Here is a 21421-nt window from a genome sequence, read left to right as displayed (position 1 = left end):
AACACACATATCTTTTCATCGCGTCACAGACCTCTGTGTTTGGATTCGGAGAAGAGAGGGAAGGGAGCACATACATATATCGACAGACACGCTCAGCGGGCTTGGGCACTTTTTTCAGCTCGTCCTAAGTAGACCGCCGTGTAGTAGCGAGCCCAGGTAGACGCGTCCGGCATGCACTGTGATCATCGTCAGTGTGTAGTTTTCGAGGTGATTATGGCCTGCAGCCGAAACTGATTCAGGCGGACCTGATGGCATGAGACTTGACCCAAGCATCGACCTCTCGATTTGTAGCCAGATCCTCACAGGAGCTCGCAGCTTCATCATCCCATCATCATCAATCACCACGGTCTGGTTTCCAGTTCCCAGTTCCACTGCAGCTCGCAAACACTCGATAGTTCCTGCAGAGCAATCCTTCCCCGCCCCTCACCCGGGCCCGAAACTCGGAGAAAACGTGCCAGACTCTCAATGCCACAAGTCCACAACACACCCTACGAACGCACTTTGCTCTTCTCACAACTTCCAGGAGAGGGACTAGACCAACGTCCTGGCGCCTCCTCGCACAGAAAATGCCACGAGCCCTAATCACAGGAGCGACCGGCCTGCTCGGCCGTGCCGTGCTCTCTGCGTTCCAAGACGCAGGCTACGAGGCGACGGGGACGGGGTTCTCACGCGCGTCGGACAAGATCCTCAAGCTGGACATTCGGGACAAGCAGGCGGTGGACAAGGTGTTTGATGAGGTCAAGTGAGGGAGAACCCTTTCTCTTCCCCACGGCATCATGTCCTGTCGCCGATTCCTGCGAGAAACTTGAACACGAGCAACAGCTAATCCACAGGGAGGGGGGCCTTTGTCCTCCCTCCCCTCTCTCTGCAGACCGGAAGTCGTCGTACACTGTAAATCAAGACCACCCCCCGAACACCTCGCCAGGTAAGAAGGAGAAGGAAGCTAACACTACCCTCGTCCCCTAGGCGCCGCCGACCGCCAGCCCGACTCCTGCACACAGCACCCAGACGCAGCCCGCTTGCTGAACGTGACCGCGACCGAACACCTCGCACAAGCATGCGCCTCCCACGGGGCCCTCCTAATCTACATCTCCACGGACTACGTATTTCCCGGCGTCGAGGGCGAATCACCGTACACCGTCTCCTCGACGCCCAAACCGACGAACATCTACGGCCAGACGAAACTCGACGGCGAGCGCGTCGTGCAGAAATACCCCCGGACAACTTCCTTACGCGTGCCGGTTCTGTACGGCACCACGGTCCCAGAAGACAACAACGCCGAGTCCGCGGTGAACATTCTGTTAGATGCGCTGTGGAGGTCGCAGAAGGACAAGCAGCCAGCGGAGACCGTGAAAATGGACGACTGGGCGGTCCGCACGCCGACCAATACGGCCGATGTCGCGAGGGTGTGTGTTGATATTGCAGGACACGACGGTCCAGTCCCGCAGATCCTGCAGTTTTCTAGCGATGATCGTATGACCAAGTACGAGATGTGTCGGATCTTTGCGGAGATCATGGACTTGCCCTTCGATGGCATCGTACCAGTGAAAGATGGTGGCAAGCCGGGTCCAGATGGGACGCTCAGGCCCAAGGATTGCCATATGGATACAGATGAGCTTCGGAAGTTGGGGGTCAGTGTTGAGACTGTCGACTTTGTCGCGTGGTGGAGGAAGAAGCTTGGTGCCTATCGTCATTAGTTCGTTTGGATGTATGGACGGGTGGTGGCATCATTTCAGATGCCTGGCGTTTCTTGTTCACGAAGTTGTCACATGGAGAATGTTTACGTAGATACGACTCTGGGAGGTCACTCGTCTGGGTTCTGGGTTGTCTGGATTGTCTGGATCATTTTCCATGATTGACCTTGTACGAAATTCGCTTATGTAATGACGCCATTGCCTTTGTTGCTCTCTGATTTAAAAGCCAGCCATGCAGGAAATGCTCGCTCGAACGCTGAGAGAACTTGCTAAACTAAAACACCGTGTTTTATGTTTTGGGAGAAATCTCCTAACGGAGTGCTCGCTTGATGGCCGTATCAAGATTACCCCTCCCACCTCTCCGCCGTTCTATCTGCAAACTTTGCCACTTCAAACCGCTCCAAGCAAGAACAAGATTGAAGACACGATTTCGATCGGCCGTATGTACAAGAACCCTCAGTTCTGCTGAAAAGAAAGTAAAGTGCAATACAACACCGGATCGAGAACCAAGTCTGCGAAAATTGCGGAAGACGGACTCGGTATCTGGATCATCGGATTTGCACATTTCAGCCAAAGACGAAAACGGCCAGGATTGTTGCTCTGTAACACTGGTGTATGCAATACCAGATCTGCTTATTATCAATTTTCCTCTTCCTCCCGTTTCGTGGTGAATATCGAAAGAGTGAGTCTCTCCACTTTGAGGTTGTTCTGCTTTGTCAAGCCCGTCCGGGTGCGGTAACTCAAATTCCTTGGGATCAGCATCCCTAATGGCTGCCTTCTCTTGCAACCGTAAAATTGCAAGTTCGGCATGCGTAGGAATGGCCCAAAACATCCATCTCCAAGGTGATACCAGCAATCGGTATTTCGGGTATCTCGTGGCGATTGGGTATGTGAAGAAGAAGCCCACTCCGGCAATGAACCAGACAAACTTGACGCAGAATGCCATGTCCGCAAACAAAGTCACTGTCAGGCAGCTCGCAAAGAAAAACAAAGAAGCCGTGGTCTTCTTAGGACGCTCGTGTCGATGAAAGTTGGTCAAGATTTCAAGGAAATCGGCTAGATCGCCTAGTTGACGTTGGATATGGGGACCCAGATCATCCAGCAACGGTTCAATCCAGTTTTGTTTTCCGTGTTGTTGAAGCAGCTCACCCCAAGCTTGAACTCTTTTCTCACGATCAAATGATCGAGCTACACTTTCTCGAATTCTCTCGACCGAGGACGGCTGGAGTTTACTCCGGATAGAAGAGTAAATGATCCAGAACCAAAGAGAGCCGACGATGTGTTCGGTGTACCAGAGAGTCCAGAATAGAATGGCGCATTTTGCAGTAGATCTGGGATCTTTCCAAGTGTAGATATCTCTCACTTTCATCAGGAATGTTTGCCAGGGAGCACTAGTGATAGTCAATCTTTCGATGATTCTTGCTAGATCTTCCAGATCAAAAGGCGGAGATTTAAAGTCATCGACATATTGGAGGGTAAAGCCTTGCGTATGATAAAGAGCCAGTTTTCCGAGATACCTCTCCCACTGGACACGTGGTTCGCCATCATTGATGATTGTGAAATCCGATTGTTCTGGTCGAGAAACAGAACGAACGGCTTTGACACGATTAACATGGCGGCCAAGGATCCATGCAGTCTGAAGACTTTCTCGTTGGTTTTCCACTTGGAGTATTCGATCGCAGGCATCGTTCACTTCTTCCCCATCAAGAGTGGAATCCGAGTCGCCATCAGCGGCAGCCTGGGCGAGGTGATCATGGGCATCGATGAGTTCTTCGTCTCGATTGAGTATCTGGATGGGGTGTCGAGCAGAACCAATTTTCTCTGCCGCCACATGGGTGGCTTTACTTCGCATGACTCTTCTTGGATGAGAGAGTAGATATTTAGCGTCCTTAAGGCCATCGGTCACGCTCTCGCTGGTAGTCTTTCCGTTCTTAGATGGGGATTTCTTATCTAAGGCTTGTGCTGGATCAAAGGCAGGGTCCGAAAAGATATCTTCATCTGCAAACTCGCGCTGTGAGGATGATTTGCGGATATGCAGAATCTCTTGAGTCTTCGCTTTGGCTCTGGCTTTGAGGCTGGCAATGGTCTCAAATAAACTGTTGGCGTGTAATTCTGCCTCGGCTTCAGCTTCTGGATTGGTTGCTGACATTGGGTGCGCAGCTGCATACACAGGAGTGAACGGTTAAGCGGAAGGTACTCTGTCTTCATGTTTCTGCCTTGCGCTTCTCGGTAGGAATGTGAAGGACAAGGGCGTGCATTGTATGAATTCACTCTGGTAAGGAAATGTGCGTTGTGGTAGTACCCAAGGTATCTCCAACCTGCTACTAGTAGTCACAAGGGCTCATCATTGTAGACATCATCCTAGACTGCTTGACAGCATTGGTCATTCTTAGCGGGACATTAAATCCAGCTGTCGAACAGACTAGTTCCGCACCAAGGCAAGACTGAAGCGGGTTGATTGGCAGGCTATTGAGTGGGCAATCGTCAACACGTTACAATCGGTAGAAATACCTGGCGAGATCTGGCGGGAAGAGGCGAGATGTTGTAGATCTGGAATGAGCCGCTCCACATGCGCCACTGACGACAAGGAATGCGTGGCGGTGGAGGCTGACTCCAGCGAACCACAAGGCATATCAAAGCTCACGAAGGTAGCCATTTGATGGATGCTAGACAAGAGCTAGTTAAGCGTTGGTTAGCATCGATGTCTTCTTATTGCTGCCAGCTGATGTCCTAGATAGAGGAGCAGGCATCAAAAAATCGATAATTACCATCTCGGCTGTTGGCGCTAATGATTCTAGCGCGTACTAATTCACCTAAAACGTGACGCGCTAAAGATATAGATACTAAACGCTGTGAGGCACTCCTGTGAGCCCTGTCATCAAATTGCCATTGCATCAGCATTTGGAATGCTTGGAAATCAATGAGTGATTTGAGATCACGAAAAGGGGCTCACGGAGATCAAATGCCTCATAAATTTGTAAATAAACAAGAACAGAGTCCATAGGATTGAAAGAGACAGAGAGATCTCATATTACATGCTCGAGTGGTTGCTAAAAAGGGCGTAGTCAATTTCGCCAACATCGGCCGTTGTACTCTGTGTGCCAAGCCCTTGGCAATATCATTCATCCAACTGCCAGTCTCGTTGGCCTTCGAAGCTTCAGCCTTAACCACTGGAACACTAGACACGACTTCGACACTGTCGTTGATCTTACCGAAGATAGTAAGCCCCAGATAAATGTATTCAGACCATTGTCCATGTCGTAACGCGTGAGTCCGCCGAAATTTAGGCACGCGTTGTATTTTTGCCACCGGCCTCGTATGAGGTTGAGGGACACGAGGTAGCACTACTGTATCCCCCCAACACGACAAGCTATCTTTAGCATTGCAAGCCTCCTCAAGGTCACTGTCTGCATCGACATTTGATCTCTCTCGATGATGTATGAAATCTGGTATTCCACAGGTTTGGCTGAATGAGCTTTATTGACAATTGTTAATTTGCAGCTCCAACCCAGCGTGTGGAAATCTTCATCTAAATCAGGAACTCAAGCTTTACAGTTTCGCCGTCATAACATTCAACAGCTTATTTCATGCATATTGCAAGCTTCAGGCAACGGCCAGACAATTCGACGACCCATAGAAAGTCGCATTTCGAGAAAGGACGCCCTGGGCTCATTTATCAAATCTCCACTGACTGCACGCGCCGTATCGCACCATCCTCATTGTTCGCATCCTTGGGCATAGAAGCAAAGCCAATCTTGAACGCGGCATACGAGACTATAGTAAGAATCGAATTCCCAGGATTCGGCTCTAACCAGGTCTCGATCCTACGGACGGCAGTTGATGAAACGCAAATTCAGCATGCCTTCTGGCAGAACCCCCTGCACCTCGTCGAATGGAAAGGAGTATTCTCTCGAGTTCGTGTTCTTTCTGGCTGTGACTGAGTCATGTGACAAGATCAAATCCGTCACTCAGTGTATGGACACGGCAAAATGAATCGAGGCACGCGATTTCATTCATGAAATCCTAAGCATTTAAGCCGACTGGGCTACTGACTATGCGAGAGTTCGAGCCAGCATGGAGGGGCGGTGGCTGTTGCGGTGAATTAGATTCGTCACTTGGGTCGGTATGCGGTATTGCACAGTGTCATCAAACCTTGCCATGGTGAGTGATGGCAGCTGGCTGAAGAACTTCACCCAGCACCCCAGCAAGACCGCTCAATGCTGGCAAGGCTGCGGGATATCAAAAAGCAAGCGATAAGCACGAGGAGCCCTCTATTCTCATCAGTTGGTTACTTCACTTTTTGCCAGATCATTGTTTGTTATCAGACATGTGACAGATCTTTGCTTTCTTCATCCTTCACATCCCCGCGCTCTCACTGCCCTTAGCATCCCAAGCATCCCGCAACGCACATACTACCACCTGTCTATTGATCGTTTACGCTGTCTCATCCGCTATGTCCCTACTACTGTGTCTCAATACCCTGTTATAATTCTGACGTTCGACTGACTGTTTGCGATGGACGATCAGCCACCGCCGCGAAAGAAGTCCCGCTTCTTCGCGAATGGGAAGAGCAGAGTTGGCAATCTTCTTCATCCTTTCAAGAAAGGCCCCTCTCATGGAGACCGAGGCAATTCCGATCAATCTACCGATGAGCCCAATCTTCTGGACAACAGTGGCACTGCCTCCCCCTATCCTCCATCACGTGCTGTCGCCGAGCCACCTCCACCCATTAATACCACTTCTCGTCGCCCAAGACAAGGACATACAGCTTCGAATCCTTCCCGAGAGAGCGAGCCGCCTCAGAATGATAATGGTGCTTCTCGATTTCACCACAGAAGAGAAGTTGTGGTTCCAGATAGTGAAGAAGATACCGACATTGAGAGTGAGCATGTCGATGGCCGTCACGAAGTAGCGGATCCAAGTGACCAAGAAAACAGCTCACCATCTCACGAGGATGGAGACACACCAGGCCTTGACAGATTGACAGTTAGACCGAATAGACCAAGAGCCGTCTACGGCGTTGAGCAACTCTTACCGCCAGGCTCAAATGCATACATCTCTACATTCGGTGCTGTCCAACCTTCAAGCTCCAACTCTCGAGCAGTGCGTGAAGACGTGCCATTGCTCCAACAAGGTCTCGAAACACAGCGGGCGCCGTTTACATTTCGGGCCGACCAAACAATGTCTGATTTTCCTGCAAACCAGAATCCCGCACGGCCCATCGGTCAACGACTAGCACAGATGTCCCAACATGCCTCTCAGCATCACGATACCGGTCCATTGGGGCCATCAATCCAGCCATCGCGGGCTGTCCCTCCCACAGCGAGAGCGCAAGGGTACATTGACACAGATCGAGATGGCTTCGGACGGCTGCTTCCAGACAATCAACGATACGATCTCTTCGCAAATGGAGCTCGACCAATCAATCTCCCAAATACAGGCATCACCAGCCTTCCCTTCAAAACTGGTGGTTCAAGAAATATCCACCAGCAGCACGCCATAAACCCCGATGCCCTGGTCCCAGATAACATGTACTCGTCACCGGGCCGGATCGAGCGCGCCAAAAACTATGCACGGATCTCGCGAAAACGCAAGAGACCAGACGCCATCCTGCCTCCACCAGCGTATGTGTACAAGCGCACTGACAACCCAAACTTCAACATCCTAGACGCACTCCTCCTGTACCCGGAACTAGTCTTCGCGTTCGCCTCCGTCCTGCCAGTCAAAGACCTCGTCAATCTGTACGCAATCAGCAGAGACTTCCACACCATCATTGACACACGCTTCACGACCGTCATCCTCAGCCAAGCGCTCTCCAAAGCGAGGGAGAGTGCCCGAATCTTCCAATTCCGCTGCTACGAACACCTCTGCCGCAGCGACCCAGCGGCACGCGTTGCTCACCCGAACATACGCCTCGCAGAGCAAAACATCCCGCGAAAGATTCCGTCCTTCCGCTGGCTGAAGATGATCCTACATCGCGAGAAAGTGATCCACGAGCTGATGGCGGTGTTCGCCGAAGACGGCATCCCACTCCCACACCGCTGCCGCCTTGCCTTGAAGCGCATCTGGTTCCTGATGGATGTCCCAGACAATGCGCGGCGCATCGGGTTTGTGCACAACAAGCATTTCCTGACAGACCTGGACCTGTATTTCGCCGCCTGCTTCTTCACGAAACTCGACATGCGGCTCAACGACCCGACCTCAGGCGAGAAGCGCGACGGCATGAGAAAGCTGCTGCTCGCGCAGCACGGTTTCACGACGATTTTGCGCGTGCTGAAGCGCGAGATGTGGACGACACGCTTTGAGCTAATGCGCGAGTGGATCAAGTACACATACCAGCCGGCGCCGGACGAGGGCGGGCTACCGATCTTCGGTGTCCCAGCAGCAAGGGTCGGAAGAGGACGTCTCGAGTACTGGGGCATGAAGGGCGAAGAGGATCTGCATCGGTCGCCTGAGCCACTTCTGCGGCCTGATCAGCTGGTCGTGCGCGAGGCGTTTCGCCGTGGGTTCCGATTCGATAAGCATTATGTCCGCTTCATGATGTACGGCTACGTCCGCCCTGATACGCTGCAGGACTACGCGCCGAGACAGTATGGACGACGGATCGCCGAGTTGAGGGAGGATGAGTACGAGGTCGATGATATCGTCGGGGGTGTGAGGGCCCTGGGTCTCGGTGATGAGGGACATGACCCCCTCCTTGATCTCGGACAACCGAATCGTGGAAGTGTTTTTACGATTGTCAAAGAGGCTACTAGTCAGGGTGAGTTGCGGAAGAGAGAGGCGTCGCGGAAGATGGCGAAGATGTGCCGTGAGTGGTGGCTCCACGAGATGAAGGAAACCGGGAGGTTCGTTGAAGATGACATGATGGCTGGCTCTGATGAGGCTGGAGATGGAGATGGAGATGGTGATGATGAAGACGACGACGACGACGATGGCGACGACGATGATGACGACGATCACGGTGATTACGAAGTCGAGGCCGAAAGGGGAGCTTAGGATTGACCATTTCAACGCAGGACATTCCGTTAGAGGACTTGCTTGAAGAACAATCACGGCCAACGAATCGACATGTCACGACAGAACATCAACACGTCCGCGTTCCTTCAAGAAAGTTGTGTTGGAATATTGAGAATCGGCTTACTCCATGCCAGCGCCGACACGGGACGTGAGCGAAGCAGGTGCGGACTCCCCATTGGGGAACAGACAGTCGATAGAACCGTCTCTTCTTCTCCCCACTTTACCATTTCCCCCTGTATTGGAAAATTCCTCGTTCTGCGAGCAAGAAATCGGAGAGAAGGGCACGATGGATTTCATGTAATGAGTACCAACAAACAGCAAAAGCGGGGGCGGCATAGTCAGTCAGGTGTCACGTATCCAGCAAATAGATGGTGAAGATCAAATTGTGACTTCGGTTAACTAAATAGTACTCAAGTGACATCTGGCTCGTCTGGGAACGGACATACAGTACGAGGTAAACACACAGCTAGGCAGGGAGCGGAGAGGTACAACAGTACATAATAGCACAAGTCCGAACCGAAAAAAGGAAAGCAACCAAAATTAGCAGAGTCAAGCGATCAAGTTATTGCCTCGAATGGATTTCCTCTGCATGCAGACTCCGACTCCAAGGGGAGATGGGATGAAACCAGGACTTCAGTTCAATTTCTTGCAATTAAGCGGGATTCGACCGAGACGATAGGCAGTCAGTCTTCTTGTCTTCCTTTATTTTTTTCTGTCGAGGTTTCGATTTTTCCACCTTAGTGTAAACTTGCTATTCTGCATTGTCTCAGAGAGTACCTAGGCCTTTTCTCGGTCCACTTCTTGCTCTCCAGCCCAGCATTCGTCTATAGTCAGTCAGTCAGTTTGCCATGCCGTGGCAGAATAACCATGATGCTGTTTGACTCTCTAGATCTCGGTCCCGGGTTGCCCACATATTCCCTCCTCCTCCCGTCTGGCCCATGAAAAGAATTAAGAATTAAACTAAGCAAATCCTGCCGAGGAGTGAAGATCCGGGAGTATCAATGTCGCGCGAAGGACACGAGAGTGGTGGGTGCCAATAGGATATGCCCAGGCATGTATGGAGCTAGCACCGGCCCAAAAGACTCAAATCGAGCAAAGCAGTCAACCGAGAATGAAGACGACGACGGCACCATCTTGACGCCGGAAGAGGCTGACAGGCACCCTCCCCTGCCCTCCCCTACTGAATGCCGATGCATTAATGTTTAACCCCAAGTTGAACCTGTGACATCTTGAATGCGTCTCTGAAAGGAGTAACCTCGGCTGATAAACCGGCCGCGCCAAGGCCCTCGGCCCCATCCACCCACCAGACTGGTTTTCCAACGGGTCTGCATTTCCGGAGGCACACAGCGCATCAGACATGAGACAGGGGGTGTTTCGCACCAACTTTTCGACCTTCAGCTTGCGCTCCTTTTGCGAGAAAACGTGCAAATGATCGGGAGGTCGATATCTGTTGGTTGATAGGTCGCCTGGCATGAAATCCTCAAGATCCCGATCGGCTGGACAAGGGAGGGATCCCCCGGTACCCATACTTAGTCCAGCCGAAAACGGCTCTTGTTTGTTTGGTGTGCAACTCCTTGTTGGCTCCAACAGGTGAAAGCTACCCAAAAGGCACTAGCGGTGCTTGGCTTCTAGACCGCCACCGGCGGAAGCATGCCGGCAAGGCTATCGAGGAAGAGATACTTCTCGAAGCAGGGTCTTGATGGGAGACCATTGGCATCTCATGGCTAGCGATCGTTTCGGTTTTTCAGATCGTCGCAATCAGCCTATTGGCATATTGGTCAACGGCGAAAATTATTGTGTCAAGGTGGCAAGCTTGGGCCGCTCACAATGTTCAAGCTTGATGGAATGGCAAAAATCCTATGGTTGAAGTCTAAGTATGGCGAGTAACGGGCAGCGCCGCCTACCATCCTGCCATGGGTCCGGACTCTTCGGATTTCACAGTTTGCTGCTCGTGTTTGTGGCCGTGTCCTCTGGGCTGACTGGGGAGAAAGAATTAGACATCGACGTCGTAGAGTCCCCGTTGACACTCGCATTCACAGGAGTGATATCCGAGTCGGACTGGCGTCTGTTCAAGGACTTGAGATGTGAAGCCTGGTGAGTTAATGCCATGATCTTGGACTCTACGACCGCGGCCTCGAGTTCCTGGGTCGGCCATGCATGATCGCCTGGCGCCTCGACTGGGATCATCTGTTGAGGCGGTAGCTCGACGGGCCTCTTCTTCTCGCTGTCTGGCGGGAGCTCCGAATATGGAGGCGCTGCTGCTTGGGTGGAGTCGGCTTCGGCGATACCGTCATGATCCACATTTTGTCTCTTGCGACGATTGTTGCGAATGACCAAGAAGACGATCAGACCGACGAGAATAATCACAAATGCAGCTGCTGCAACTCCAATTCCAGCCTTTGCGCCGCCGGAGAGACCGCCACCATTTGAGTCCTCAACGGGTGTGGAGTCGGCACCGGCAAAGATATTAGGTGGACTGGAAATGGCGACGGAGTAATCTTGACAGTCCACCGAGAATTGGTTGACGCTCATGTCTGTTATACAGTCGCCGAATGGAGCAACCTTCAGGTTTATCGTCGAGCTGCAAAACGCTGTGTCGTTCCCATAGATGGTGACTAAGAAGAGTATAATTAGTATATATATGTGTGGGAGGGCCTTATTCGCAATGCGTAGGGGATTGGGAAGACTTACCACTGCAAGTTTGGTCTAAACTGGATACTCTAAAGCTGGCATAACTTCTGGACATCGTAGGGAATTGCGTGCAAGTGCCATCGTCGGGTGCATTCTTCTCAGTTACCACGTCGGTACACAGATCGTCGGAATAGTACGTGATGTTGGACAAGGCACAGGATTGTTGTGAGTAAAGCAATGCGGCGACGAACGCCAGGTTCTGAAACCGCATAGTTGCTGTCGTTCTCTGAACGTTGAGCTCTCACAGCTCAGGGGAGACAATGTGAGTTGGCAAGAAAAGGCCCTTCTAGAGACAGAAAAAGGACGGTTGACAGCCAGATCAACGTGCTGAGAAAGAAACAAGAAACACAAATGAACGAAGTAAACCAGAAGCAACAGGAGCGCACGGAGGCGGAAAACCTTTTGTTGGTTCCGGGAACAAGATGGCAGGCAAAAAGGAAAGACGGGTGAAATTGAAACAGTCAGCGCCGTCCCGCGGAAGGAAGAAGAGGAAGTGGCCAAGGCTGAATAGCGAGTCGAAGCTGAATGAAAGGCCGGTGAGAAGGCACTCTTAGCGACTCTTGATGAAGGGCTAGTCCTACATAAGCAAAGCAAGGGAAATTGTGCTTCCTACGAGTACCTGACTACCACTGCTGGGTGCATCGTGTCATCATTGAGAGGCATGGCATTTAGGCGAGGATTTTGGAGTAGTTCAAAATGGGATTGTAGGAGGATGATCAGTTGTTATCGTGTAGCCCGTAGTCTGTCCCCCCATGCAGACCCAGTGTGGGTTATTCCTTTGTTGGCAATTGCCCTGGTAGAGTGTCTGAGGTGACCAGGGAGGATGCGGGCCTGGGTAGTCTGGACTGTAGCTCGGTTTGATTGGCGACGAGGATTTGATTGACCTCGTGTCTGTCCAGTGTGGATTGGGAGGCAATAAGCAGGGCAGCCTTCGCCCCATCCGAAGAGGCTAATGACTAGTATACACCATACCAGGTATGGAGGACATCGCAGCCTGGGCGTCAGAGATCGGTCACGACTCACGACCACCTCGATTCTCGACACACATGATCCCGGTCAAGGGATGCCGGGCTGCATTCACTCGGTACATGAGGGAACTGACAAGCTCAAAGGAGTAACCCAAAAGAGGAGCGCTTGACTTGGGGAGAGGGTGTTTGAGGATCAAGCGTCCAAGACGATAATGCCGCAGAGCCTAAACTGTGGCAGGAATCAAAGTCGAATGTGTGAAACGACTCAAACAGTGCAGCCGATTTCTTTGGCGAGTGAAGGAATCTGCACCAAGCCGTACGAGTAATCTCGTTGAATAGCCTTCAGGGGTTGACCCAGTTAGTTCGATCCATGGCGCCGACGATCCGGCGTCTAGCAGCCACAGCAATAGCCTTGGTCCCGTGGACGAACTACTGCAGGGACGTAAGATGACACATTTGGCCAGTAGTTATCGTTGAGCCCTGTCTCGTTTTGGGTACAGTGCTTACAGATAGAACCAGAACGAGGCGCAATGATAGAAGATGCGAATAAGAACGAACTCGGAGTAGAGTTGTGGCGAGCAAAGACTAGTCTGGGTCCGAGGAGGATAGGAGGAGAGTGGCTCAACGGGGGCGGAGTCCGTTGGAGGGACTCGTCATCTAAGATGGAGAACTACTAACTCCGTGCTACGGAGTACATACAGTATGTACAGACAGTCGATTGTGGAGTGGAAGGATCAAAAAGGTAAATGGGATGGATGACAGCTGGTCACTGGCATCATCCAAGTCCCACCTGCTGACGGCAAATATCCCGGTAGTGTCTGATAAACTGTGCATACGAGGTACTCCGTACTCGCTGCCAGGCACTTGCTTTCACTGGGACGCATCGATGTTCCAAGTGCACCGCCACACTTCTCCTGAACGCCGTGGCTGAAAGGATTTTTGATGGAAGAATCCTTCCAGGCCACCGGGGCGCGACTCACTGTCCAGCCCTGCAGTAGTGTCACCAATTGGGAGTCGAGACATAATGTAGGCACATGCGTATGGGACGAAGGTCCAACCAAGACGAACTCCCTCCTCAAAGAGTCGTGTTTCGCCTTTTTCCTGCGCCCAAACGCCTTGAAACCCTCCAATCACATGTGGAAATGCACGGGTATCGCTCGCTTCTACCAATCCCAATTACCACCAACGCCTTCCTCATGATTCAGAAATCCATCTCCTGCATGCATTCGGTAGGTTTTGACGGGCTCAGAAACTTGCAAGATCCCCTTTCAACACAACTTTGGCCAGGTGTCGGTGTGAGGAGTCTGCTATTCGTGCGCCAATCACCTCTCCCACTTTATCGATTAGTTCTGTGCGTTGCTCTCTGGCCGATTCTTCTGAATGGCCATTTAGCATCGGGAGATCATCATCGACCAAAGTGCCCAAGGAGTTGATTATGGCGTTCAAGACCTTCTCAATCTCCTCTTGCCTCTTGCTGCCATCTTGTTGACCTTCTTGCAATAGTTCTCCGTATGCCTTGAGGTTGGGTAGGATGAGTTGGCGCACAGCTTCAGCCCCTCCAACCGCCTTCAAGCCCAGGATTGCCCCGTAGTGGCTTCCAAGTGGCTTTTTGGGGTCCAGAAATGTTTTGAGACACGATCGCGCCACTCTTGGCTTGAGGTTATGTGAATACTTGGAGTACTTGTTGCACAAATGCCCTAGTAAAGATGCAGCTAAATCTCGTAGCTCGAAGTGCTCCAAAGAATCCGTTCCTACGCCGAGGGAGCGGCCGGTCAAACAAGTAAGTACGGGAGGAATCATCGAGGCAACCTGGTCATCAAATCAGCACTGGTCTCAGAAGGCGAAATCAAGGGTCTCTCTCACATATGGGGTAAGGTTGAGTTTGGAGTTTCGGGTCAAAGCCTCGGTGAGAAGCATCATCTGCGTGAGCACGAAGAGATCTTTCAGGTTATGTGTGACCTTTTCAGCCACGAATTGGACGAAATAAGGCACCAGCTGGTGTAGACCAGGGTCTTCCTTCAAGCTTGCTAGACCCGCGGTCTGGTATTCTGGCTGTGTCTCGTCCAGCACTGAACTGCACAATTTTTCGAAGTAGAGTTGTAATTCTTTGGATAGAATGTGCTTCACTTGTGGTTTGGTTGTGGTTGTATCTGCGCCGCTCATCGCTGCAAGGGCTGGGTTGGCATTTGGTCCTTTAGGCAAAAGTTCAAGGCTTCTCGATTCGGTCGAGGTCGGATTCTGAGGTATCGACGGTTGAACACCTTCCACGGCAAGCCAGTGTGCTGAAACAGGTTCGTCAGTATGCTATATCTCACAAACGTCTCATCGCTTTGGGCTCACCCGTGAACGAGATCTCCCTCGGCACCTTCGGTAGAGGCGCATTGATCAGCTTCTCGAAGTCCATCTCCTCATCCTCAACGTAAAACAGCGGTTGGCCGGGCCCAAGAGACGCTTCTCCATATTTCAACGGTCTCGTAGACTCATAGCCGTAGAGTGGCTCGATGTCGAGCATGCGCAGCGCATTCGAAATGTCTTGCGACCATAAAATCGTCCTTCTCGCGTGTTTCATCAATTTCAAGGCTTCTTGCAGCACCTGGGATATTCGGTATTCCACGTCTCGACACAGTGCTTGGTTGACATCCTTGTTGAGATTGAGGATGCCGACTGATTCGGCAACATCTCTCACGGTATCCTGGCCCCAAAGAGTCATGACTGCAATTTGCGGGTTGGAAATGCGCAGGGTTGGTAGGTGACAGCGCTCGATGGAGGCGCAGATGGGATGTTGCGGTGACTCGTGGGCCTGTAATGCCAAGAAGTGAATGACTCGTGCATCTTTGCCCTAGTGACAATTGGCTCGACGAGTACACATGGACATGACATGCTGTTGAGCCACTACCTTAGGTGGCACTCAGCAGCAGGGGATACGAATGTTTCACATGGCAGTATCAAACGACATCTCGTTTATTTCTACATGTGGCTAACATCTCAAATTCTACGCATCTGCTACACGCCATACCAATCTGGCTCCACTGACTTCCTTATTGCGTAACTTGGATAACGCATTTTCCGCCCTCTCGAGAAATGTGTCTCCTTCCACAATCACTTGATCGTTCGGTTCAATCACGCGTTGCTCTAAGAGCGTCGGCATGATCTCTGACTGTAACTTATCGGCAAGATGCTGGTTCTCCAGATAAAAGTGGGTCCTTACACCCGACCGTTGAACACCATCTGCCCACGACACTCCCTCATTGACATCCATGGTATATTCCGGTTTGACACCAGGAGCTGCATCTTTGATGATGACGGGTAACATGATGGCCACTTTGGATCCAGCTTTTGCAAGTTTCGATACAGGCATTACACTCGCTTTTTGGCTGCCAATGCAATCAACAACCAAGGAGATCTGTCCCGCACCGCCCGCTTGTGAATGGATGAAACGTTCAATTTCATCAATAACATGCTCATTTCGGTAGTCGAAGCAATGTCTTGCGCCATATTTGCTCAATCGCTCATGGTGTGCCTTGCTAGCAGTAGCAACAACATCTTGGTAACCGTAATACTTGAGGATCTGCAAGAGATATTGGCCGACGCTAGAGCTACCACCCCAAATCAAAATCCAGTTGCCATTCGCTTTGGCTTGGAAGTTCGGAGGTTTAGGCCACGGCAGCTCAAGGTCTAGTTCTCTAGTCAAGGTGTGCCAGGCTGTCACAAAGTTGTTGGGCAAAGTGACCGCCTCTTGCGGGCTGAAACCAACTGGCATCTTTGCCAGGAGGTTTTCGTTCGTCACGACGAATTCTTGATGGGCCTTCTCTGCTTGATTCCGCCATCCAAACCCGAACACAATATCCCCAATCTTCAAACGGGATACTTCTGGTCCAACCTCCACCACCTTTCCTACATGACCATCGCCGAGGACCTGCGGGCTAGTCACAAAAAATCCACCATCAGCCTGATGGAGGTCTAATGGAGTCGAAGCCGTCCATTCATTTCTTAGCCGTACTTGATTTCCAACTGGTTTGGGTGTTTCAACCTGATGAACTTCCAAAGGGAGACCAGGACCGACGGTAACTATGGCAGCATGAGTGCTCATCGTGGGTAGGTGTAGATTTCAGGCTTCAATATATACTGGGATCTGTCGACGTTCTGCCACAATATGGAGATATGACTATTCTTGCTGACTAGGTTCAGCCTGGTCCGCTTTTTATGTATTCTTATGCTGACAAACCGAATGCCTGATCAATTAGGTCGGTAGTTCGAAAACATTGTCAATGCTGTTTTGATGTGTCAAGGATTTATACAGATGGTCTTCGTACAATACACTTCGTACACTCCAAACCCTCTACTTCAGAAGGAGTAACTGACGGCCATCTAGTTATTAGTAAGGCGGCAAACGGTCCGGTCGGAAAATAGTATACCCGAAACTCCGCGGCATTGCGGCAACCAATCGTCATAGCCAGATGCAGAAGGTTTCGGTCGAGTGAACCTCACCTTATTAAAGTCGAAGTCATCGAAACACGTTGATTTCGAGCATGCTGTAGCGATATTTCCGTGATATGATCGTATTGTGTCAGCTGGGCTGGACTCTCCATGAGATGGTGTCAGTCGCACCGGAAATCCTGTTGGTACTTGGGACAACTCGTCTAGCTGAAAGGGTTGCCCAATGTAATGCCTGCTTGTGGCATCTTTTCCGACCAGATTTCCCTTGCCTCTCTTGCGTATATCTCCACCGGGCACTGGGCTATGTTCTCGCTATACTTGAGCCGGATTCGAAGTCCGGGATGTCTGAGGCCATGCTTATTCGCGTGGCGCCAACCTCTTTGAGTTTTTTGACTACCCAATCTCTTTGTTCACCGGGCTCAAAGACGACCAGGCATAACCTGAGGGCAAATGTGATGAAAAACGGACCGAGAAACGAGGATGTGAGCATAAAAGGAGTTGTACGGCAAATCTCCATTGCAAGCTCCTGGTTTTCCATGAGGTAGAGACCTGTCTTCTCTGGATGGGTCTCTTTCTCGGCTTCTTTCAAGACCAAGTTCAACAATAGCATTATAGTCCAGTATCCGACATTTGTTGAAGCAATAAAGACATTGACGTATACATACTGCAGAGGGAATACCTTGTCGCTTGTCATCCGGGATGTGGTTTCGAGCCCGGTCTTCTGAAGTGCTGCACGAAAGCGAACATTAATTGACTTTAGCTTGTATCGATGTTGTCGCGCTCTCTCGAGAAGGCCTTCTAGGAAGTTGTGGAAGCCTTCAGGTGATAGCGTCTCCTTCACGAAATCCGTATGTCTTGCATCTCGAAAGGTGGCTGGGATATGGACATTTTCCAGATAGAACTCTTCTGCCAGGTCGAATAGTTCTCTCCGTGCTGGAGAAATCCCAGAAATTCGCATCTCCTCATGAACTTGTCTTGACAATTCCAACCACTCAGGCTGAGCAAGAAAGCATTCCTCATCCTTTTGAAACGCTTCAATGACAATGGTATGACGGTACGCAAGAAAGCAATCCCTGTCGAGACCATGACGATGTTTGTCTGGTCCACGGAGGCGCATGAGCAGTCCTGCACCACCAGCATGGTGGAGCCATGAGCTATTTGATGACGAGGCGAACATTTCGTAGAAGGAGAGAAGAACGGTAGCTGAGAGAGTTTCACTAGCCATCCCATCACCTTGGTCAGTCAAAGCCTTATTGAGCAGGCGGAGTGCATTGCCATAAAATTGTCTTGATTCTTGCACGAGCGCATTGGAATTTGAAATTCGACCGAAGTGTACCATCGAGACAGCTCGAATGGCAGCATCTAGTAGCGTTCTTCCAAAATATGAAGGCAACTGAGTGAGCCATCGGCGATGATTCTGCAAGTGGTTTGGAAGCACTTGTGTACCAGCTGCGCCAATTGCAGAAGTAAAAGTGTTGAGAAGTTGTTCCTGGGCGAGATATGGCGAGTATATTGGGGTGATCCAACTCAAGTCAAGGGGCATATCCATGGTTATTTCACCACCATTGAGGGGACTGCCGGAAGAGCTCGTCCGTGAAAATCGGTTGAAGGTGGCATTTGGACTGACCTCGAACTCGACAAAATGAAAGAAGGCATTATACGCAGGGAGTAACTGCTCGGCGCGGTGAGCTGCTACCGCTTGAACTGCTTCATAATCAGGGTTGTCAGATTGAACAACTAAATCAAGGATTTCCTCTGGAGATGAGTCCGTAGATAGTGTATGAGAACTTGGTGTGGTGTTGCTAGTAGCGGGCGATGTTGCATCTACTTCATTGATCGGGACCAATAATTCATTTCTACCGAACTTTTTTCGCAGCTTGGAGCCTTCATCATGGATTCTTAGATTTGAATCGTATCCAGGGCATGGCCGGCTGCCCTTCAAACAGTTGTTGCCTGCACCGAACGATGAATATCGCATACCTTAAGACGAGAATGATGGTTGTTGTACTTACATTTAGGCCTAGTCAAGTCGCACTAAGATAGTTAGCAATTTTTTCAAGAATAGTAGGCAGCCGATAGTATTACCTTGACGCGCCGCTGAACGCATATTCTACAGCCTTTGCTTCGTGGTATGCCTACCATGCCTGTGTATTTTGATCACCGCATGGAACTCTTTATGAGTGAGGGGTCGTGTCGAAACAAGAGCGCGGCGAGAGGGCAATTGAACGCCTGGGCCAGATTTATTTAGGGTAACGACGATCAGGATGCTTGATTTCTAGTCATGGGGAGTGGGTGAGGGACGGGATACTCGTTAGTACAGGCTTTGCAAATGTTGATGCCTGGTTCCCTATCACGGCTCTTATCGAGAAGTGAATGAAAGATGGCAGCCTTTTGGTTCAGCTTGAACGGCAAGGCCGTACTCGCTAAGTAAGCGGCAAATTGAGGACGGTTCACAAGTGGGTGAATAGGCCGTGGGGATGCATGACGCCCCGAAGGCCCCCATCTTGGCCATGGTCCAAGCATCTTTGCTATAAACCCTGGTCCGAAGCGGTTGGTGGTTAGCCCTATGAAACACAAAAGACTGGCAGGTATCTTACAGAATACGGATACGAAACATTGGAGAAGAGGCGGCGATGGGCCGAGCGCCCTTGGTTAGGTAAGTAATTACCTGTACCGCAGCCTGTAGGGTGCCTCTGCCCCTCTGGAGTGCGTAAGCACATTCGTCAGCCACTACAAAAGTCCATCAGCCATCAGTCAAAATGAGTGGGCAAATACCACAGCTCCTCGTCAGGATAATATGGACTTGATTCATTTCTTACTACATATTTGTGTGATTTCATTCCACTGGTCTTTCTGATTGGTCACCCTGGAAGTTATTGCAGGTATGGAGCCCCTCCCGATGTCGTAGATTACCTTCCCAGGACCAGAACTGAGACGGCGTTCATATGCCGAAACCATGTCCTTGTTCCAATATCGAGATAGCATTTCCCGATATGTTTGATTTCAGTCGCCAACTGTGCTGGCTTGCCCACCCACGAGCCCGAGTATTTGGTTTCCCACTTAGCACGAATCAACCCCGTGATGTTTGATGTTCAGTCGGTCGAGGGCATGATTGTTGTCCAGCGTGTCTTATTGCATCTCGTAGCATAATCACCAATCCCGCGCGCAAATTCTTCCTCGAATTAGCCTTCGAGCTCGTTCATTGGCACATCCTCATCATCACAGCCCACAATAGCATCAGCGACCTTCCAGACCTGGATCAAGTTGTCATCTGCCGCACTGCACAGTACCCATGGATTGTTTTTATTCCAGGAGAAATCACTGATGCGATTTGTGTGCCCTCCATGCATGAAGAGCAACTCCGGTGGTCCGTCTTCGCTGTCTTCTGGTGTCTGCTCTTCACCCACTCGGTTCAAATCCCAGAACATAATTCTTCGATCATAGCTGCTTGAGGCGAGCACACCCTCTTCAAACGGATGCCACTCTAGTGTTGTCACACTGTCGTTATGGCCTTCCAGAGCATGTATCTTGTGATTTAAATTCCGTAGATCCCAGATCGCGATGGTTTTGTCAGCACTACCAGTAGCAACTACGGTCTCGACCGCTAAGTTGAATGCTATGGCATTTATCGCATCTTTGTGCTGATTCTCTCCTGACACGGCGGCAGCTCTCGTGGTGTCTGGTTGTCGCAGGTCTATCAATTGCATGGTAAGATCATCCGAAACAGTCCCAAACAGGCTAGGAAGTGTTGGATGGTATTGGACGTCGTTGACGATACTAGAGTGGTGTGTGTATTTCCGGCTCTCTTTCAGAGATTTGTTAGTTTTAGAAGCCTGAGTGATGTCCCACAGTCTGACTGTGGTGTCCTCGCTTGCGGTGACGAGCTGGCCAGCTTCCCTCGGACTCCAGCTAAGACCATACCCTTCCTTTTCGTGGCCGCTTAAAATTATGGTTGGATCAGGAGTGCCTGTCGGTACGCTTCTTAGCTTCGTTTTGTCCCATATTAACACCCGACCATCGGTACACATTGTTGCAATAATGTTGGGATTTTGAGGTTGGTATCGAGCCTTGTTGACCTCACCCGGGTGATCGATCTTTTGTACAATATTGAACTTGACCTCAAATGAGTTCTTTGATGGGCCACCACCGTAGCCGCCAATCTCACCCGTCTCTTCGTTATAGTCTTTGACATCAGGTTTCTTGGGGTTGGGTAATTGGACATTGGCGATTTCGAGGTAGTTTGGTTGGCCTTCCGCAGTATGGGTTCCGATGAGGAGTCGGTGCTTCGAATAATTAGTTCCTGGTACTCTACAGAATCGTCAGCAGTGAAGCTTTCAGTGCGGCAAGTAGACTGACTCTGATATATCCGGAAACCATTGTGTCGTTAGGGTTGGCCAATCTAAGGCTGTGCTGAGGATCATGTCATAGAGAAATGGCGCATTTTTCTTCCATGTCTTGTATTCTTCATTGATCACCTTTTGCTCGTTCTCCGCGTCATCATGGTTGAGCTCTTCACTCACTAGAGAAAAGTTAGGTCAGGCCATAGGAATCAATGGAGAGGATATACTGTTCTCATCCTCCTCTGCCATGTTGAGCTGGATAGAGTGGCCTTTG

At 50.6% G+C, this 21421-nt stretch overlaps 8 protein-coding genes across 8 annotated transcripts; 2 read left to right on the top strand and 6 right to left on the bottom strand.

Annotated features, from left to right (window-relative positions):
• Window positions 1–566: 566 nt before the first annotated feature.
• On the top strand, window positions 567–1697 carry A1O9_09263 (uncharacterized protein; the record flags this gene model as incomplete). The annotated part of the gene is made up of 3 exons (XM_013401957.1): window positions 567–742; window positions 872–891; window positions 967–1697. 3 exons carry the CDS (start codon window positions 567–569, stop codon window positions 1695–1697), a joined length of 927 nt encoding a protein of 308 aa, XP_013257411.1.
• Window positions 1698–2004: 307 nt separating this feature from the next.
• Window positions 2005–3843, bottom strand: A1O9_09262 (uncharacterized protein; the record flags this gene model as incomplete). Its single annotated transcript, XM_013401956.1, has 1 exon — window positions 2005–3843. One exon carries the CDS (start codon window positions 3841–3843, stop codon window positions 2005–2007), a length of 1839 nt encoding a protein of 612 aa, XP_013257410.1.
• A 2366-nt stretch (window positions 3844–6209) lies between these two features.
• A1O9_09261 (uncharacterized protein) lies at window positions 6210–8690 on the top strand (the record flags this gene model as incomplete). Its single annotated transcript, XM_013401955.1, has 1 exon — window positions 6210–8690. One exon carries the CDS (start codon window positions 6210–6212, stop codon window positions 8688–8690), a length of 2481 nt encoding a protein of 826 aa, XP_013257409.1.
• Window positions 8691–10646: 1956 nt separating this feature from the next.
• On the bottom strand, window positions 10647–11613 carry A1O9_09260 (uncharacterized protein; the record flags this gene model as incomplete). The annotated part of the gene is made up of 2 exons (XM_013401954.1): window positions 10647–11326; window positions 11403–11613. The coding sequence occupies 2 exons, from the start codon at window positions 11611–11613 to the stop codon at window positions 10647–10649; spliced, it is 891 nt and encodes a 296-aa protein (XP_013257408.1).
• A 2002-nt stretch (window positions 11614–13615) lies between these two features.
• On the bottom strand, window positions 13616–15080 carry A1O9_09259 (transcription initiation factor TFIID subunit 6; the record flags this gene model as incomplete). The annotated part of the gene is made up of 3 exons (XM_013401953.1): window positions 13616–14179; window positions 14234–14652; window positions 14711–15080. 3 exons carry the CDS (start codon window positions 15078–15080, stop codon window positions 13616–13618), a joined length of 1353 nt encoding a protein of 450 aa, XP_013257407.1.
• A 282-nt stretch (window positions 15081–15362) lies between these two features.
• A1O9_09258 (uncharacterized protein) lies at window positions 15363–16460 on the bottom strand (the record flags this gene model as incomplete). The annotated part of the gene is made up of 1 exon (XM_013401952.1): window positions 15363–16460. One exon carries the CDS (start codon window positions 16458–16460, stop codon window positions 15363–15365), a length of 1098 nt encoding a protein of 365 aa, XP_013257406.1.
• A 648-nt stretch (window positions 16461–17108) lies between these two features.
• A1O9_09257 (uncharacterized protein) lies at window positions 17109–18356 on the bottom strand (the record flags this gene model as incomplete). The annotated part of the gene is made up of 1 exon (XM_013401951.1): window positions 17109–18356. One exon carries the CDS (start codon window positions 18354–18356, stop codon window positions 17109–17111), a length of 1248 nt encoding a protein of 415 aa, XP_013257405.1.
• A 1633-nt stretch (window positions 18357–19989) lies between these two features.
• On the bottom strand, window positions 19990–21396 carry A1O9_09256 (histone acetyltransferase type B subunit 2; the record flags this gene model as incomplete). The annotated part of the gene is made up of 3 exons (XM_013401950.1): window positions 19990–21115; window positions 21164–21326; window positions 21375–21396. The coding sequence occupies 3 exons, from the start codon at window positions 21394–21396 to the stop codon at window positions 19990–19992; spliced, it is 1311 nt and encodes a 436-aa protein (XP_013257404.1).
• Between the last annotated feature and the right edge of the window lie 25 nt (window positions 21397–21421).

This window comes from Exophiala aquamarina (genome assembly GCF_000709125.1).
Source record: "Exophiala aquamarina CBS 119918 chromosome Unknown aczIA-supercont1.9, whole genome shotgun sequence".
NCBI classification, from domain to species: domain Eukaryota; kingdom Fungi; phylum Ascomycota; class Eurotiomycetes; order Chaetothyriales; family Herpotrichiellaceae; genus Exophiala; species Exophiala aquamarina.
This window is presented reverse-complemented; position numbering and strand designations above follow the sequence as displayed.